At 45.8% G+C, this 17,276-nt stretch overlaps 1 protein-coding gene across 4 annotated transcripts in view; it reads right to left on the bottom strand.

Annotated features, from left to right (window-relative positions):
- Positions 1–8,994: 8,994 nt before the first annotated feature.
- Positions 8,995–17,276, bottom strand: part of ZCWPW2 (zinc finger CW-type and PWWP domain containing 2) — a 534,661-nt gene continuing 526,379 nt past the window's right edge. For all 4 annotated transcript variants that reach the window (XM_063924865.1, XM_063924864.1, XM_063924867.1 and 1 more), the window contains one exon: positions 8,995–9,428. In XM_063924865.1, the coding sequence (XP_063780935.1) occupies positions 9,270–9,428 (159 nt within the window). In that variant the 3' untranslated portion in view covers positions 8,995–9,269. The remainder of the gene's footprint in view (positions 9,429–17,276) is intronic.

The following is a 17,276-nucleotide window of genomic DNA, read 5'->3' as shown; positions in this document are numbered from 1 at the left end:
CCTGCTTTCTATCAGCAGGTTCCTTTAGGGCGGCCGTATCCGGAGACGGTAGTGCCACCTTCTTTGACAAGCGTGTGAGCGCTTTATCCACCCTAGGGGATGTTTCCCAACGTGACCTATCCTCTGGCGGGAAAGGGTACGTCATTAGAAACCTTTTAGAAATTACCAGTTTCTTATCGGGGGAAGCCCACGCTTCTTCACACACTTCATTTAATTCCTCAGATGGAGGAAAAACTACTGGTAGTTTTTTCTCTCCAAACATAATACCCTTTTTTTGTGGTACCGGGGGTAACATCAGAAATGTGCAACACATTTTTCATTGCCTCAATCATGTAACGTGTGGCCCTATTGGAAGTTACATTAGTCTCATCGTCGTCGACACTGGAATCAGTATCCGTGTCGACATCTGTGTCTGCCATCTGAGGTAGCGGGCGTTTTAGAGCCCCTGATGGCTTTTGAGACGCCTGGGCAGGCACAGGCTGAGAAGCCGGCTGTCCCATATTTGGTATGTCGTCAAACCTTTTATGTAAGGAGTAGACACTGTCACGTAGTTCCTTCCACATAACCATCCACTCAGGTGTCGGCCCCGCAGGGGGTGACATCACATTTATAGGCATCTGCTCCGCCTCCACATAAGCCTCCTCATCAAACATGTCGACACAGCCGTACCGACACACCGCATACACACAGGGAATGCTCTGACAGAGGACAGGACCCCACAAAGCCCTTTGGGGAGACAGAGAGAGAGAGAGAGAGTATGCCAGCACACACCAGAGCGCTATATAACACAGGGATCCCACTATAAATGAGTGTTTTTTCCCTTATAGCTGCTTATATTATATATACTGCGCCTAAATTTAGTGCCCCACCTCTCTTTTTTACCCTTATGTAGCTTGACACTGCAGGGGAGAGCCAGGGAGCGTCCTTCCAGCGGAGCTGTGAGGGAAAAATGGCGCCAGTGTGCTGAGGGAGATAGCCCCGCCCCTTTTCCGGCGGACTGCTCCCGCTTTTTCTGGAATTCTGGAAGGGGTATTTTTACACCTATATAGCCTTCCTGACTATATATGGTGTAGATTTGCCAGCCAAGGTGTATTATATTGCCCTCAGAGCACCCCCCCCCCAGCGCCCTGCACCCATCAGTGACCGGAGTGTGAGGTGTGCATGAGGAGCAATGGTGCACAGCTGCAGTGCTGTGCGCTACCTTGTTGAAGACAGAAGTCTTCTGCCGCCGATTTTCCGGAACACTTCTTGCTTCTGGCTCTGTAAGGGGGCCGGCGGCGCGGCTCCGGGACCGAACGATCGAGGTCGGGTCCTGTGTTCGATCCCTCTGGAGCTTATGGTGTCCAGTAGCCTAAGAAGCCCAAGCTACCTCCAGTCAGGTAGGTTCGCTTCTTCTCCCCTTAGTCCCTTGCTGCATTGAGTCTGTTGCCAGCAGATCTCACTGTAAAAATAAGAATTTACTTACCGATAATTCTATTTCTCGTAGTCCGTAGTGGATGCTGGGAACTCCGTAAGGAACATGGGGAATAGCGGCTCCGCAGGAGACTGGGCACAAAAGTAAAGCTTTAGGACTACCTGGTGTGCACTGGCTCCTCCCCCTATCACCCTCCTCCAAGCCTCAGTTAGGATACTGTGCCCGGACGAGCGTACACAATAAGGAAGGATTTTGAATCCCGGGTAAGACTCATACCAGCCACACCAATCACACCGTACAACCTGTGATCTGAACCCAGTTAACAGCATGATAACAGAGGAGCCTCTGAAAAGATGGCTCACAACAATAATAACCCGATTTTTGTAACAATAACTATGTACAAGTATTGCAGACAATCCGCACTTGGGATGGGCGCCCAGCATCCACTACGGACTACGAGAAATAGAATTATCGGTAAGTAAATTCTTATTTTCTCTGACGTCCTAGTGGATGCTGGGAACTCCGTAAGGACCATGGGGATTATACCAAAGCTCCCAAACGGGCGGGAGAGTGCGGATGACTCTGCAGCACCGAATGAGAGAACTCCAGGTCCTCCTCAGCCAGGGTATCAAATTTGTAGAATTTAGCAAACGTGTTTGCCCCTGACCAAGTAGCTGCTCGGCAAAGTTGTAACGCCGAGACCCCTCGGGCAGCCGCCCAAGATGAGCCCACCTTCCTTGTGGAATGGGCTTTTACAGATTTTGGCTGTGGCAGGCCTGCCACAGAATGTGCAAGCTGAATTGTACTACAAATCCAACGAGCAACAGTCTGCTTAGAAGCAGGAGCACCCAGCTTGTTGGGTGCATACAGGATAAACAGCGAGTCAGATTTTCTGACTCCAGCCGTCCTGGAAACATATATTTTCAAGGCCCTGACTACGTCCAACAACTTGGAGTCCTCCAAGTCACTAGTAGCCGCAGGTACCACAATAGGCTGGTTCAGATGAAACACTGAAACCACCTTAGGGAGAAAATGAGGACGAGTCCTCAATTCCGCCCTGTCTGAATGGAAGATCAGATAAGGGCTTTTACAGGATAAAGCCCGCCAATTCTGACACGCGCCTGGCCGAGGCCAGGGCCAACAACATGACCACTTTCCATGTGAGATATTTTAACTCCACAGATTCAAGTGGTTCAACCAATGTGACTTTAGGGACCCCAAAACTACATTGAGATCCCAAGGTGCCACTGGAGGCACAAAAGGAGGCTGTATATGCAGTACCCCTTTTACAAACGTCTGAACTTCAGGAACTGAAGCTAGTTCTTTCTGGAAGAAAATTGACAGGGCCGAAATTTGAACCTTAATGGACCCCAATTTTAGGCCCATAGACACTCCTGTTTACAGGAAATGCAGGAATTGACCTAGTTGAAAATTCCTCCATCGGAGCCTTACTGGCCTCGCACCCCGCAACATATTTTCGCCAAATGCGGTGATAATGCTTTGCGGTTACATCCTTCCTGGCTTGATCAGGGTAGGGATGACTTCATCCGGAATGCCTTTTTCCTTCAGGATCCGGCGTTCAACCGCCCTGCCGTCAAACGCAGCCGCGGTAAGTCTTGGAATAGACAGGATCCCTGCTGGAGCAGGTCCCCTCTCAGAGGTAGAGGCCACGGGTCCTCCGTGAGTATCTCTTGAAGTTCCGGGTACCAAGTCCTTCTTGGCCAATCCGGAGCCACGAGTATAGTTCTTACTCCCCTCCGTCTTATAATTCTCAGTACTTTTGGTATGAGAGGAAGAGGAGGGAACACATACACTGACTGGTACACCCACGATGTTACCAGAGCGTCCACAGCTATTGCCTGAGGGTCCCTTGACCTGGCGCAATACCTGTCCAATTTTTTGTTTAGGCGGGACGCCATCATGTCCACCTTTGGTTTTTGCCAATGGTTTACAATCATGTGGAAGACTTCTGGGTGAAGTCCCCACTCTCCTGGGTGGAGGTCGTGCCTGCTGAGGAAGTCTGCTTCCCAGTTGTCCACTCCCGGAATGAACACTGCTGACAGTGCTATCACATGATTTTCCGCCCAGCGAAAAATCCTTGCAGCTTCTGCCATTGCCCTCCTGCTTCTTGTGCCGCCCTGTCTGTTTACGTGGGCGACTGCCGTGATGTTGTCCGACTGGATCAGCACCGGCTGACCTTGAAGCAGAGGTCTTGCTTGGCTTAGGGCATTGTAAATGGCCCTTAGCTCCAGAATATTTATGTGAAGTGATGTCTCCAGGCTTGACCACAAGCCCTGGAAATTTCTTCCCTGTGTGACTGCTCTCCAGCCTCGCAGGCTGGCATCCGTGGTCACCAGGACCCAGTCCTGAATGCCGAATCTGCGGCCCTCTAGAAGATGAGCACTCTGCAACCACCACAGGAGAGACACCCTTGTCTTTGGTGACAGGGTTATCCGCTGATGCATCTGAAGATGCGATCCGGACCATTTGTCCAGCAGGTCCCACTGGAAAGTTCTTGCGTGGAATCTGCCGAATGGAATTGCTTCGTAGGAAGCCACCATTTTTCCCAGGACCCTTGTGCACTGATGCACTGACACTTGGCCTGGTTTTAGGAGGTTTCTGACTAGTTCGGATAACTCCCTGGCTTTCTCCTCCGGGAGAAAACACCTTTTTCTGGACTGTGTCCAGGATCATCCCTAGGAATAGAAGGCGTGTCGTCAGGATCAGCTGCGATTTTGGAATATTGAGAATCCAACCGTGCTACCGCAGCACTATCTGAGATAGTGCTACCCCGACTTCCAACTGTTCCCTGGATCTTGCCCTTATCAGGAGATCGTCCAAGTAAGGGATAACTAAAAACTCCCTTCTTTCGAAGGAGTATCATCATTTCGGCCATTACCTTGGTAAAGACCCGTGGTGCCGTGGACAATCCAAACGGCCGCGTTTGAAACTGATAGTGACAGTTCTGTACCACAAACCTGAGGTACTCTTGGAGAAGGGTAAATTGGGACATGTAGGTAAGCATCTTTGATGTCCAGAGAGACCATATAGTCCCCTTCTTCCAGGTTTGCAATCACTGCTCTGAGTGACTCCATCTTGAATTTGAACCTTTGTATGTAAGTGTTCAAGGATTTTAGATTTAAAATTGGTCTCACCGAGCCGTCCGGCTTCGGTACCACAAATAGTGTGGAATAGTACCCCTTTCCCTGTTGCAGGAGGGGTACCTTGATTATCACCTGCTGGGAATACAGCCTGTGAATGGCTTGCAATACTGTCTCCCTGTCTGAGGGAGACGTCGGTAAAGCAGACTTTATGAAACGGCGAGGGGAAGACGTCTCGAATTTCTTGAGACGGGCCCCCACCGTGCCTGAGACCGCTTGTAAAGCCCCAGCGTCATGCTGAGGACTTTGCAGAGGCGGGAGAGGGCTTTTTTGGGAATTGGCTGTTTGCTGCAGCCTTTTTCCTCTCCCTCTGCCACGGGGCAGAAATGAGGCGCCTTTTGCCCGCTTTATGGGGCCGAAAGGACTGCGCCTGATAATACGGCGTCTTCTTAGGTTGAGAAGCTACCTGGGGTAAAAATGTGGATTTTCCAGCCGTTGCCGTGACCACCAGGTCTGTTAGACCTACCCCAAATAACTCCTCCCTTTTATAAGGCGATACTTCCATATGCCTTTTGGAATCAGCATCACCTGACCACTGTCTTGTTCATAACCTTCTTCTGGCAGAAATGGACAGCGCACTTACTCTTGATGCCAGTCGGCAAATATCCCTCTGTGCATCACGCATATATAGAAATGCATCTTTTAAATGCTCTATAGTTAGTAATATACTGTCCCTATCTAGGGTATCAATATTGTCAGTCAGGGAATCCGACCAAGCCACCCCAGCACTGCACATCCAGGCTGAGGCGATTGCTGGTCGCAGTATCACACCCGTGTGAGTGTATATACATTTTAGGATATTTTACTGCTTTCTGTCAGTAGGTTCCTTAAGGGCGGCCGTATCCGGGGACGGTAGTGCCACCTGTTTAGACAAGCGTGTCAGCGCTTTATTCACCCTAAGGGGTGTTTCCCAACGTGCCCTATCCTCTGGCGGGAAGGGGTATGATGCCAATAACTTTTTAGGAATTATCAGTTTTTTATCGGGGGAAACCCACGCATCATCACACACTTCATTTAATTCCTCAGATGCAGGAAAAACTACAGGCAGTTTTTTCTCACCCAACATAATACCCTTTTTAGTGGTACTGGTATTATCAGAAATGTGTAAAAACATTTTCCATAGCCTCAATCATGTAACGTGTGGCCCTACTGGAAGTCACATTCGTCTCTAAATCGTCGACACTGGAGTCAGTATCCGTGTCGGCGTCTGTATCTGCCATCTGCGGTAACGGGCGTTTTAGAGCCCCAGATGGCTTTTGAGACACCTGGACAGGCACAGACTGAGTCGCCGGCTGTCTCATGTCATCAATCTTTTGTAAAGAGCTGACACTGTCACATAATTCCTTCCATAAGCTCATCCACTCAGGTGTCGACTCCCTAGGGGGTGACATCTCTGTTACAGGCAATTGCTCCGCCTCCACCTAATTTTCCTCATACATGTCGACACAACGTACCGACACACAGCACACACACAGGGAATGCTCTGATAGAGGACAGGACCCCACTAGCCCTTTGGGGAGACAGAGGGAGAGTATGCCAGCACACACCAGAGCGCTATATATATATATACAGGGATAACCTTATATAAGTGTTTTTCCCCTTATAGCTGCTGTATTGTTATACTGCGCCTAATTAGTGCCCCCCTCTCTTTTTTAACCCCTTTCTGTAGTGTAGTAACTGCAGGGGAGAGCCAGGGAGCTTCCCTCCAACGGAGCTGTGAGAGAAAATGGCGCCTGTGTGCTGAGGAGATAGGCTCCGCCCCCTTCTCGGCGGCCTTTTCTCCCGCTTTTTAGGTGAGTTCTGGCAGGGGTTAAAATACACCCATATAGCCCTGGGGGTTATATGTGGTGTATTTATGCCAGCCAAGGTGTTTTACATTGCTGCTCAGGGCGCCCCCCCCTAGAGCCCTGCACCCTCAGTGACCGGAGTGTGAAGTGTGCCTGAGTAACAATGGCGCACAGCTGCAGTGCTGTGCGCTACCTTGTTGAAGACTGATGTCTTCTGCCGCCGATTTTTCCGGACCTTTTCTTGCTTCTGGCTCTGTAAGGGGGCCGGCGGCGCGGCTCCGGGACCGAGCTCCGAGGCTGGGCCTGTGTTCGGTCCCTCTGGAGCTAATGGTGTCCAGTAGCCTAAGAAGCCCAATCCACTCTGCACGCAGGTGAGTTCGCTTCTTCTCCCCTTAGTCCCTCGATGCAGTGAGCCTGTTGCCAGCAGGTCTCACTGAAAATAAAAAACCTAAAACTAAACTTTTCACTAAGAAGCTCAGGAGAGCCCCTAGTGTGCACCCTTCTTGGCCGGGCACAAAAATCTAACTGAGGCTTGGAGGAGGGTCATAGGGGGAGGAGCCAGTGCACACCAGGTAGTCCTAAAGCGTTACTTTTGTGCCCAGTCTCCTGCGGAGCCGCTATTCCCCATGGTCCTTACGGAGTTCCCAGCATCCACTAGGACATCAGAGAAATAAAAAACCTAAATATACTTTCTTTCTAGGAGCTCAGGAGAGCCCCTAGTGTGCATCCAGCTCAGCCGGGCACAAGATTCTAACTGAAGTCTGGAGGAGGGTCATAGTGGGAGGAGCCAGTGCACACCAGTAGTCTAAAGCTTTCTTTTAGTTGTGCCCAGTCTCCTGCTGAGCCGCTATTCCATCACATTAAAGGGAAAAGGGAAGAGGGAAATTTGTTGCACAGGAGACTCAGATGAACTTAATTTTATTTATTATGAGTTACAGAATATATACTTGAAAAACCCCTGTTATTAATTTTTCTATTATAAGAGTATATAAGTAGGGGGTGCTACCACAGATCTTAACATTATTGTAGACAAAAGAGAGAAGAGAGAGAGAGAGAGATCTGTCTCCGGTGCACATAAGTTTTTTATAAAAATTAACTTTTATTATTTCCTTAAAATAATTGAATTGAATCTACTATTGCATCCAGAATTACCTGGATGCACTAAATGCGAAATATTAAAACAAAACAAAATATAAGGTGATACGAAAATAGACAAGACTGTGTGTAATAAAGAAAAACAGAAATAAGTTGGTTAAAAACTCCCAGCTGGGCGTCTTTTATGTCTACTAGCTGATGTATATTGTCTTATCTGGCTATTAACAGTGTTTTCTAATACAATAGTGCTACAGTAATAAAGGAACAGATATTTGCTTCTGGGTTTCTCTGAAATATTACACAAATGTTACTCTTTGATAGTCCCAGACTAATAAATGTAACAATGTTGTTGTACTGGTTCATCTAGAGCATGCATGTCCAAACTGCGGCCCTCCAGCTGTTGTGAAACTACATATCCCAGCATGCCCTGACACAGTTTTGCTGTCAGAGAATGCTAAAGCTGTGTCAGGGCATGCTGGGATGTGTAGTTTCACAACAGCTGGAGGGCCGCAGTTTGGACATGCCTGATCTAGAGGATTCTGGCACACTGCCCAGATTATTATAATGAGTGTTTGCAGATGACTGCTGGTTTACCTCCAGCAAGTTGCAGGGAAATATTGTTAAATCATACAATATGTTCCTATATTGCCAATGATATTATAGTATATAGATTTCTAGGTAGCCTTTAAATCCGTATATATGAAGGCTTGGCCTATGTCAGCATAGATAAACGGTGGTAGAAATTATATATTTATTAAATGCTGCAGGCCTGCTTAATTGATGAAATACTGCAAATCACTCTCAAATGTATGTGTGCTATAATCACCAAAGAATGTTCATTTGCACATTAACTGATACTGGTGGCTGGCTGGCACATATATACACATCAGATTTTATCATATATTTGCATAAAGAAATTGTATGCATATATAGTTATCAAAAAGTCTCCATGATCATAATCAATTTATCATTTATTTATATCTATGGATACCTTTAGTATCTAATATAAGAGTGCTGCCGAATTTAGTGAGGGAATACACCATTAATTGACACTCTTATGTATAGGAATAGATATATTCTGTATGCCGTGATTGAGTTAGTAGTCACAGCCCCACGCTGTGTAGTACGGTACAGAGCGCTGATGATTACAGCGTGTGTACCATCCCATATGTGATTTGCTGGCGTGCACATAAAGGCATAGATTTTAATATTGGCTTTTCAAAGTATCTAATGTAAGGGTGCCGCCGGGGTCACACATACACACTATGTTATACTGCACAGAGCGCTAATGATTAAAGCGCGTGTGCCATCCCGTATGTAATTTACTGATATGCACCGATGAGCACAGATTTTAGAATCAATTTTTAGTTAGACATTTAAGATAGACATGTAGGACGCCCAGCCGGTGCCGTCCTACGTACGTTTCGCAAAGCGCTTCGTCGCCGCTATTCCCCATGGTCCTTACGGAGTCCCAGCATCCACTTAGGACGTCAGAGAAAGAGTAGTATGATGCTTAAATAACAAATACACCCACATATTAAATTTAAACAGTGTTTATTATAATCTTTAATAAATGCAAAAAGCTCAATTGTATAAACATATGCACAATAGCCTAATTAAACAAGAAAAAATAAACACTGCCACTAATCACTAATTAAATAAACACTGCCACTAATCACTAATTATTCCAAAATTTACAAGTTAACCAACCTTTTAACCTAATCTGTTAAATTAATATAGAGCAATCAAAACAAAACAAAAATTTCAAGCATGTTTGCTTTGTGTTACTCCTTAACAGCCCAATACTTCTAATTAAAATTGACTAGTAAATTTAGACATTATACAATCTATTTGCTTTAAATTCTGTGTTATTGCTTCAATGGATTCTTCACTCTTAAATTGCACACCATCAATAATACAGTCATCATCACTGGTGTGATCTTCTAAGCCATCGTTGTTTCGTATCGTGTCCTAAAGAGACAATCCAAAATTGTTAATCTGGGCATATGTTATCATATCTAGAAATCAAGGCCCTCATTCCGAGTTGTTCGCTCGCTAGCCGCTTTTCGCAGCATTGCACACGCTAAGCCGCCGCCCTCTGGGAGTATATCTTAGCTTAGCAGAATTGCGAACGAAGTATTCACAATATTGCGAAAAGATTTTTCTGTGCAGTTTCTGAGTAGCTCGAGGCTTACTCTTCCAGTGCGATCAGTTCAGTGCTTGTCGTTCCTGGTTTGACGTCACAAACACACCCAGCGTTTGCCCAGACACTCCCCCGTTTCTCCAGCCACTCCCGCGTTTTTCCCAGAAACGGCAGCATTTTTTCACACACACCCAATAAAACGGCCAGTTTCCGCCCAGAAACACCCACTTCCTGTCAATCACACTCCGATCACCAGAACGATGAAAAAACCTTGTAATGCCGTGAGTAAAATACCAAACTTCTTAGCAAATTTACTTGACGCAGCCGCAGTGCGAACATTGCGCATGCGCAGTTAGCAGAAAATCGCACCGATGCGAAGGAAAATAACGAGCGAACAACTCGGAATGAGGGCCGAAGTATATGAAACTGTGTTAAAGTTTACTCAGTTTAAATGTATGCAATGCATGCTATTATTCAGCTGAAAAAATACCTCAATTAGATAAAGCATTTATGCTTAGCTAAATATGTTCACCACGTTTCCTCTCACTGTTTTGTATAAGGTTACCATATTCAGAGAGTGGTTATGTCTGGGCAAGCAATAAGAGTGACAGTTTACATGTGAAATTAAAACAAAAAATACACATACAGATGTGTCCTCATATATCTATACTCAATACGCTATGCAGCCCAAGACGCCTCACGTGAGTAAGCCAGGTCTTTCATTCAAAGGTGCGTCTGACACAGATGCAACAAAACCCCTTCATGAGACTGCACTAATTTTATATGTTACACATATATCTGTGTGCGACTGAGTCTGACTCAGTACATGAAGCACAACAGAACTTGGAGTGGAGAAAATTTTTGCCGCTGCATCATAGCACTTTGTATACAGATTCAGACTCAAGAGAACGTAGGACATTTCATATGTCCATAGTGACATAAAATTCATGAAGCAGCAGGGACTGGTATAGGGCTACTATGGTAACAGCTTGACCTATGGACTGGCTGATGAATCAGGCGATGGGAGGGGCTTAGCATTTATGAGGCGAGGATTAAGTTCTCCCTCTTTTCCTCAGGAAAAATTGAACAGTGAAGTACTTTATGTTTATGTTATACTGAACTGCTTATAATTGTGAATTTATTGTATTTTCTTTTCAATTTCCTTTCATACTTTACTATTCTCTAATTTCTTCCCTCCTTTTTTCTCTAATCTTTCTTTTATCTAACCTATTCTTTACCTTAAAATGCCGAGGCCCAGCCGTGCTGTGGGTCCCCCTCTCCGATTTATGGAAAGAGGCGGAATGGGTGCCTGCACCGCAAGGTAGTACAGTGCAGGGAAAATAGCGGGGTGCATCTAATGTGGGTGGTAGGAATACCGCCAGGGGTCGGGCTCGACCTCCGGAGAGAGCTTTGGTGGCAGGTAGAGCTGCGTCATGCAGAGGTTGGGTGACCAGCACGTCTGTGACACGCTCTGGTGGCAGACATAGCGGAGTTGGTGGCACTGCTGTGGAGGCACTACCGGACAGTGCAATGTCTCGTAGTATTGGCGCTTTGGCTGAGTCACGGAGTGGGGTGATGCGTGGTGCGTTAGCATCAAGAGGTGTTACCTCAGGATTACATGTCCCGGAGGTTTGTCGCGGTCGCACTTGCAGGTGGCAGGCCCATACTTTCTAGAGGTGAGCAGTCTGGAGGGGAAGCTCGGGGAACACGTAAAGATTTAACGGTGCAAGGATTGGGAGCATCCAATGGAGTTGGTAGTAGGTAAGGGGCCAGTCTGTGGGGTTGCAATGGAGGTGCAAAAGGAGTTGGTCAGCACGTGGTTACATGAGGCCGTGCTAATGCTGGCACACAGTGGAGAGTTGAGCCTCTGAACCTGAGTGTGAGGCTCACAGTCCCTGGGCGGTCATAAGCAGATGCGGCGTGTTCAGGGTGCGGTTGGCAGGCTGGGGGGCGCAAAGGTGCTGGCTGGAATTCGTCTGAGGTGGCGTCCATATGCACCTCAATGACATCAGCACTTGTCCCCGTTCTTGCAGCCGGTCATGCAGAGGTGAGTTTCTAGGGGGCAGAGGTCCTCCAGGTTTAAGGGAAGCAGCAGCTGCTGGTTCACGCGGGGCAGCACGCGGGGAAAGGGATGGTCAGAAGATACTTGATGAGTGTCTAGTGGATGTGTCACCTTGCATTTCTCCTGCAGAGTCTTTGATTGTTCCCGAGCTACAGGAGGACTCAGGAGAGTCGGCAGCTGTGGTCGAGTCCACTCAGGATGATGGCGGAAGGAGTGATGGTGAGTCTATTTGACACTGAAGCACGTCAAGAGGGTGCTAAAGCTAGCTCTGTTAAAAAGTCAATGGTTACAGAGAAAGCATGCAACCAGAAAGCTGCAGAGACGCGTAAGCGTAGGCGCAGGAAGGAGAGTGGTTCATCCAGATCTTCCTCGGGGTCCTCAGATTCGGGAGATAGTGACTGCAGTGGTTGTAAAGCTGGGTACACACTGGCAGATATATCTGCTGTTCAATCGATCTGCAGATATATCTGCAGATGGTGGTTGTTCATACACACAGAAAGATGCACCAATATATCTTAAAGATATATCTGCTGTTCAATCGATCTGCAGCTATATATTGATAAAGCTAAATATTTATCGTATATAAAACACTTTAAGAGGTCTAAGAACACTGTACGCTATCTACGTAAGAAGTACCGTAAGGGTACGCAAGTTGTGTAGCGATCGCTCAACCGTAGTCGAGACGCTCAAGCGTCACGTTCGCTTACGGCCCAGTGATCACAGGCAGGCACGCTATTGGCTGCCGACTAACGTGATGATTCGCTATAGCGTAGCGTACGCTCGGGACCACGAGGAGATCACCAGCGGTGCAGACGCTTACAACGTTAAAACCTTTATATCTATACCTTTAACAATGAGATACACAGTATACCTTAGTGTAGAGACAGAGTGTAAGTGCAACCTGGTGTAACCTGATTAACTACAAAGCTGCTTGAGCGTCATCGACGCTCAGAGAATACTTAACCCTATAAAGAATACACAGATACCTGGGCTTAGGGTCCAAAACCTATTATATGTATTATAACTATTATACTTGCAAAAGGAATCACAGTACAAATGATACACTACAATATAACATAAACCAACTAACCAGATAACTACACAGGAAATACAATACAATACAACAAAGGGAAAATACGAGAGAAAGAGTAGAGAGAGAGAGAGATGGCTCACAGTAAGACAATATGATTACGGAGAAAACTTACGCACAAGGGGAAACGATCGCATGCGCCTCGATATCCAGCTCCCGATTATCAGCAATGAGAACCGTTGAAGAGAGTGACCTGGATACGGTCGGCCTGCCTATTTATGCCCCACACACAATACAATTCAATGGTCCCTACAATCTCATTGTTCATTGGACATAGGAATTCGGCTTCGCATTATAACAAAAGGTCATAGGTTGATTCATACAGGTGGGCTGTGACTATTTCCAACTGCTCAGGTGGGAGGGAAACTGGGTTTCCCGCCGCATGGGTAATAAAGTGCAAATAAAGTAAATGTTCATAAACTTCTTATGTCCATAACTATTCGCACGAGCGATTGATCTGCTTCAAACCAACACCGGAATATTTCTAATTAAATATTCTTCCGATGGATACTAAACACCACTGTATTACTCCTGTCTGACCCTTCGTATCAAACAAAGAGGGATTTCTCTGTTCATGAACATTCTATATTAACCAAACTTTCAGAATCTATCAAAGGGACCATGATCTACAAAATACATTATTAGTGAAAATATGTAATGATTGAGTCGCACGCTACGATCGCATAAACTCTACCGTAAATACGCATACCATGTGCCCGCGACTGTGAGTATGCGCACGTACGGGAGAGCGTACGCATGCGCAGCACGGACCTGTGTGAGGTGCAAATATGGTAGTGTGCATAGAGATATTTTTCTGACTTTGACAGTCCACCCTTTGGCAGTCAATAATAACTGCCACTTCCTGAAAACATTTCAAAAGGAGAAAAATATATGTTAGGGGTTAATTCATTTCCATGGTTGGGTAAGGGAGGAGAGAGGAGTAGGTGTGAAGAGGGTATGACCTAGTGAGATAGCAGAAGCATGTGTGTATGAATCCGTGTTTGGGGGGTCATGTATCATCGTGCCGTACGTGTTGTAAATCAAGCTTCGAGGTATTGCGAAGTATACATTTGAATTCCTTCTTATCCCGTGGTACGGGTCTGTGGATGGGCTGTCAAACTTTACCGAGCTCTTTTCGGATTTGAACAAAATGGGGAGCACATTTTAGTTGATGATACATGAATGGGGGAATATGTGATTGCTGATATCTGTGCCTGTATTCCCTATACTATGTGTGTCATTACCTGAGGGTTGTAGAAATGAAGAAAAGACATAATTACGGTAAATGCGGTGGTATTCTATGTCAGGTTAATGTACATCTGTCGGTTGAAGTTTTGTTCGGTATCAGTTGAAAGTCGTCTTCTTTGCGCTGTGTTGCCCATTAGGTGTGAGCAAAAAGCTTTGTCAATGCCATTAGATTTACAAAAAATGTTGGGCTAGCGTAAGTTTAAGAATTCTAGGGAAACTGGGGATCCATGGCAAAGTTCATCAAATGTCCATATCTCAAGTGGTCAAAACTTCTTCTTTGGTCTATCCGTTGTCTGTATAGCGTCTCGTCAACTTCCTCGTCCAAGGGGGTCTTTTTATCTTGGAGAAAAGCAGAAAAACAGGTGAAAGAAACGGACCGTATAATCGCATTTTCATTACATCATTATTTCTATCATTGGGTCATAAATCAAATCCAGGTTAATTACAGTTTCTTCACTCCTCAAACTCATTACCCTGGTACGATGTTTGCACTTCATTAAAGCCTGACCGCATCTAAATATCAAGCCAATTGATATGACAACACCTAAGATACATAGGAGAAACTTTCCAACATCCATTATGACTCCTTGAGCCCAGTCTCCCAAACCGGAGAACCAATTTCGCGGGTTCAACCATGACACCCAACCAGTCAGCTCATTACCTACAGCAGCAAGAGTGAGATTGTGTTTTCGGCGAAATTCCCACTTCAATTGAAGAATATCGTCCATCTTTTGGTCTATGACCTCGACCGGATTCTCGGTGCTATTCGTGATATACGTGCAACATTTCACGCCGTACTGTGTTGCCAATGTAACACAATATCCGCCTGTCACTGCTGTGAGGTAATTAAGAACCTTTCTATGCTGCACCAGTTCTGTTTTATAAGCTTGAAGTTCCCTTCCAGTATATCTAAACGTGTCATCATACATTTCAGTGATATTATCTAACAAATTTGCGAGCGCCGATATGTATTTATAATTTAGCACTCCTCTAGCGGTGCGGGTGAAATCTAACGCGATTAAGAATTGAATCCCGGTGGATTCACTTATCAGATCAGAGGCCGGATGCTCTGTCTTCTCTATCAGGTGTCTTTTAACAACGTGCTCGTAGTGGGTGTGAGTATAAGGAGCTTGGGCACCACGATGTATGTCCTTCATTTTGTCATGTGTTACAGTCATCACTTCAGGCAATACTTTTCCAATATAACACAATCCTTCAGAGTTTGGGGCAAGCCACTTGTACGCCTTTCTCCCGCATATGAAATATGCATCATCGGGGAGAACATATGGGACGGAGAAGGACATAACCATATTACACACCTTCCAGGTGAAATCTCCTAACCCTAATTCTTCCATCTGCTTAATACACGTATCAGGTTGTACGATATGTGCACAGTATCCTGGTGATACTTCTCCAACTCTCGTAATCCTATTTCCTAAGGTGTACCTATACCGGAAAGATTTTCCTCTACTGGCTATGTGGCGTACAAGCTCTGTATCTGTGGGCATTCTATCTGCTCTATGCGAAAAGGTCATGGTGTGGTTACTCCATGACACTTCCCAATTTCCCGGCTTTCTGGGATTGGAGATGTTGAAACATAATAGGGACCTATCCACATGGTATTGGTGGAGCTTCAAACTAGGAGGGCTGGAGATATTAAACCTCCTGTCCACCGGTCTCCCACCATTTAACTCAAGTACCTCCCCTATCGTTAAAGGAAATGGTACTAGCCCTGATTTGCTATGACCTTGAGGTACTTGAGAGCATACCCAACAATCTGTTTTGTTTAACACATTACCCACTAAGGAGTGATAGTCACTCAATGGATGCCGGTCCATATGGATATTAAAACTGGATTGGCATTTCTTAATGCACCCATCTTCAATGACATTGTTACAGAGCCTACAGATACAGTTTTCCTCAGCTAACAATCCGTCACAATTCCTTCTATGGTCAATGCTATCGGATCGTTTTCTGATACTCGCCTTTGCTTGTTGGTTAGGTTGATCTTGGAAAACTACGCCTCCATCTTTATCATCAGAACCCATTCCAGAACCTCTATCGACCTCCATGGTACTCTCGCCGGAACAGACTGCTCTGGTCAACATCATGGTCAACAGGAAAATCCGGATCACAGTCTCTTGGGGCAAGTCCATCTTATAGGAGGAAACGGAGAAGAATGAGAAGGAGGAAAAAGAAATTTGAGGGAGAGGGGATGGGAAGTGGAGGAAAACAATAAAAGGGAGTGGGGAGTCGACAACAGCTCTCGGTCTTCAAGGCTCAGGTGCCGCCTCAGTCCTCCTGGAACAGACACTCCAGTGATACAACCTCTACCGTCTGTTCCTTATCACGGGACTTCTCTGGATCAGCAACCTTCTTGCAGTGGGATGAATGGACCCAAGTCTCTCTCTCAGCAACCTTCAATGCTGTAGTGCTAGTCAATAAGACCTGGTATGGTCCTTCCCATCTGTCAATAAGGCAACCTGAGCGTAGAAAATTCCGTATCATTACATAATCCCCAGGTTCAATGTCATGACAATTACTATCAGGTAGATAAGGAATCACCAACTTCAGATTATCATTTTGATTCCTTAACTGTTTACTCATGTTAATCAAGTACTTTACAGTCACTTCATTGTTACATTTCAAATCATCCTGAGGGTTAATCATGACATGCGGTTGTCGACCAAACAAGATTTCAAAAGGGGACAGATTAAGAGGGGACCTGGGAGTGGTTCTGATGCTGTACAGTACAATGGGTAAAGCTTCTGGCCATGTCAATCCTGTCTCTGCCATCACTTTACTCAATTTATTTTTAATAGTGCTGTTCACTCTTTCGACCTTCGCACTCGCCTGTGGACGGTACGGAGTATGCAGCTTGCTATCAATTCCCATCAACTTACACATTCCTTGAAAGACATCACCTGTAAAATGGGTACCCCTATCACTTTCGATTATTCTAGGGATACCATATCTACATACAAATTCCTGCACAATTTTCTTAGCAGTAAACATAGCGGTATTTGTAGCCGCAGGAAATGCTTCGACCCAATTTGAGAAAACATCTATACAAACAAGTACATATTTCAAATTCCGACAAGGGGGTAATTGTATAAAGTCAATTTGTATTACCTGGAAAGGGCCGCCGGCAGGTGGGATATGGGATGGTTCTGTAGGTATTGCCTTTCCAATATTCTTTCTCAAACAGGTAAGGCATGACATTGCTCTTTTACTCGCATGAGGAGAATCCTGGGGCGCACCAATATGCTCTCACCA

Source organism: Pseudophryne corroboree, chromosome 5, assembly GCF_028390025.1.
Source record: "Pseudophryne corroboree isolate aPseCor3 chromosome 5, aPseCor3.hap2, whole genome shotgun sequence".
Taxonomy (NCBI): Eukaryota; Metazoa; Chordata; class Amphibia; order Anura; family Myobatrachidae; genus Pseudophryne; species Pseudophryne corroboree.
This window is presented reverse-complemented; position numbering and strand designations above follow the sequence as displayed.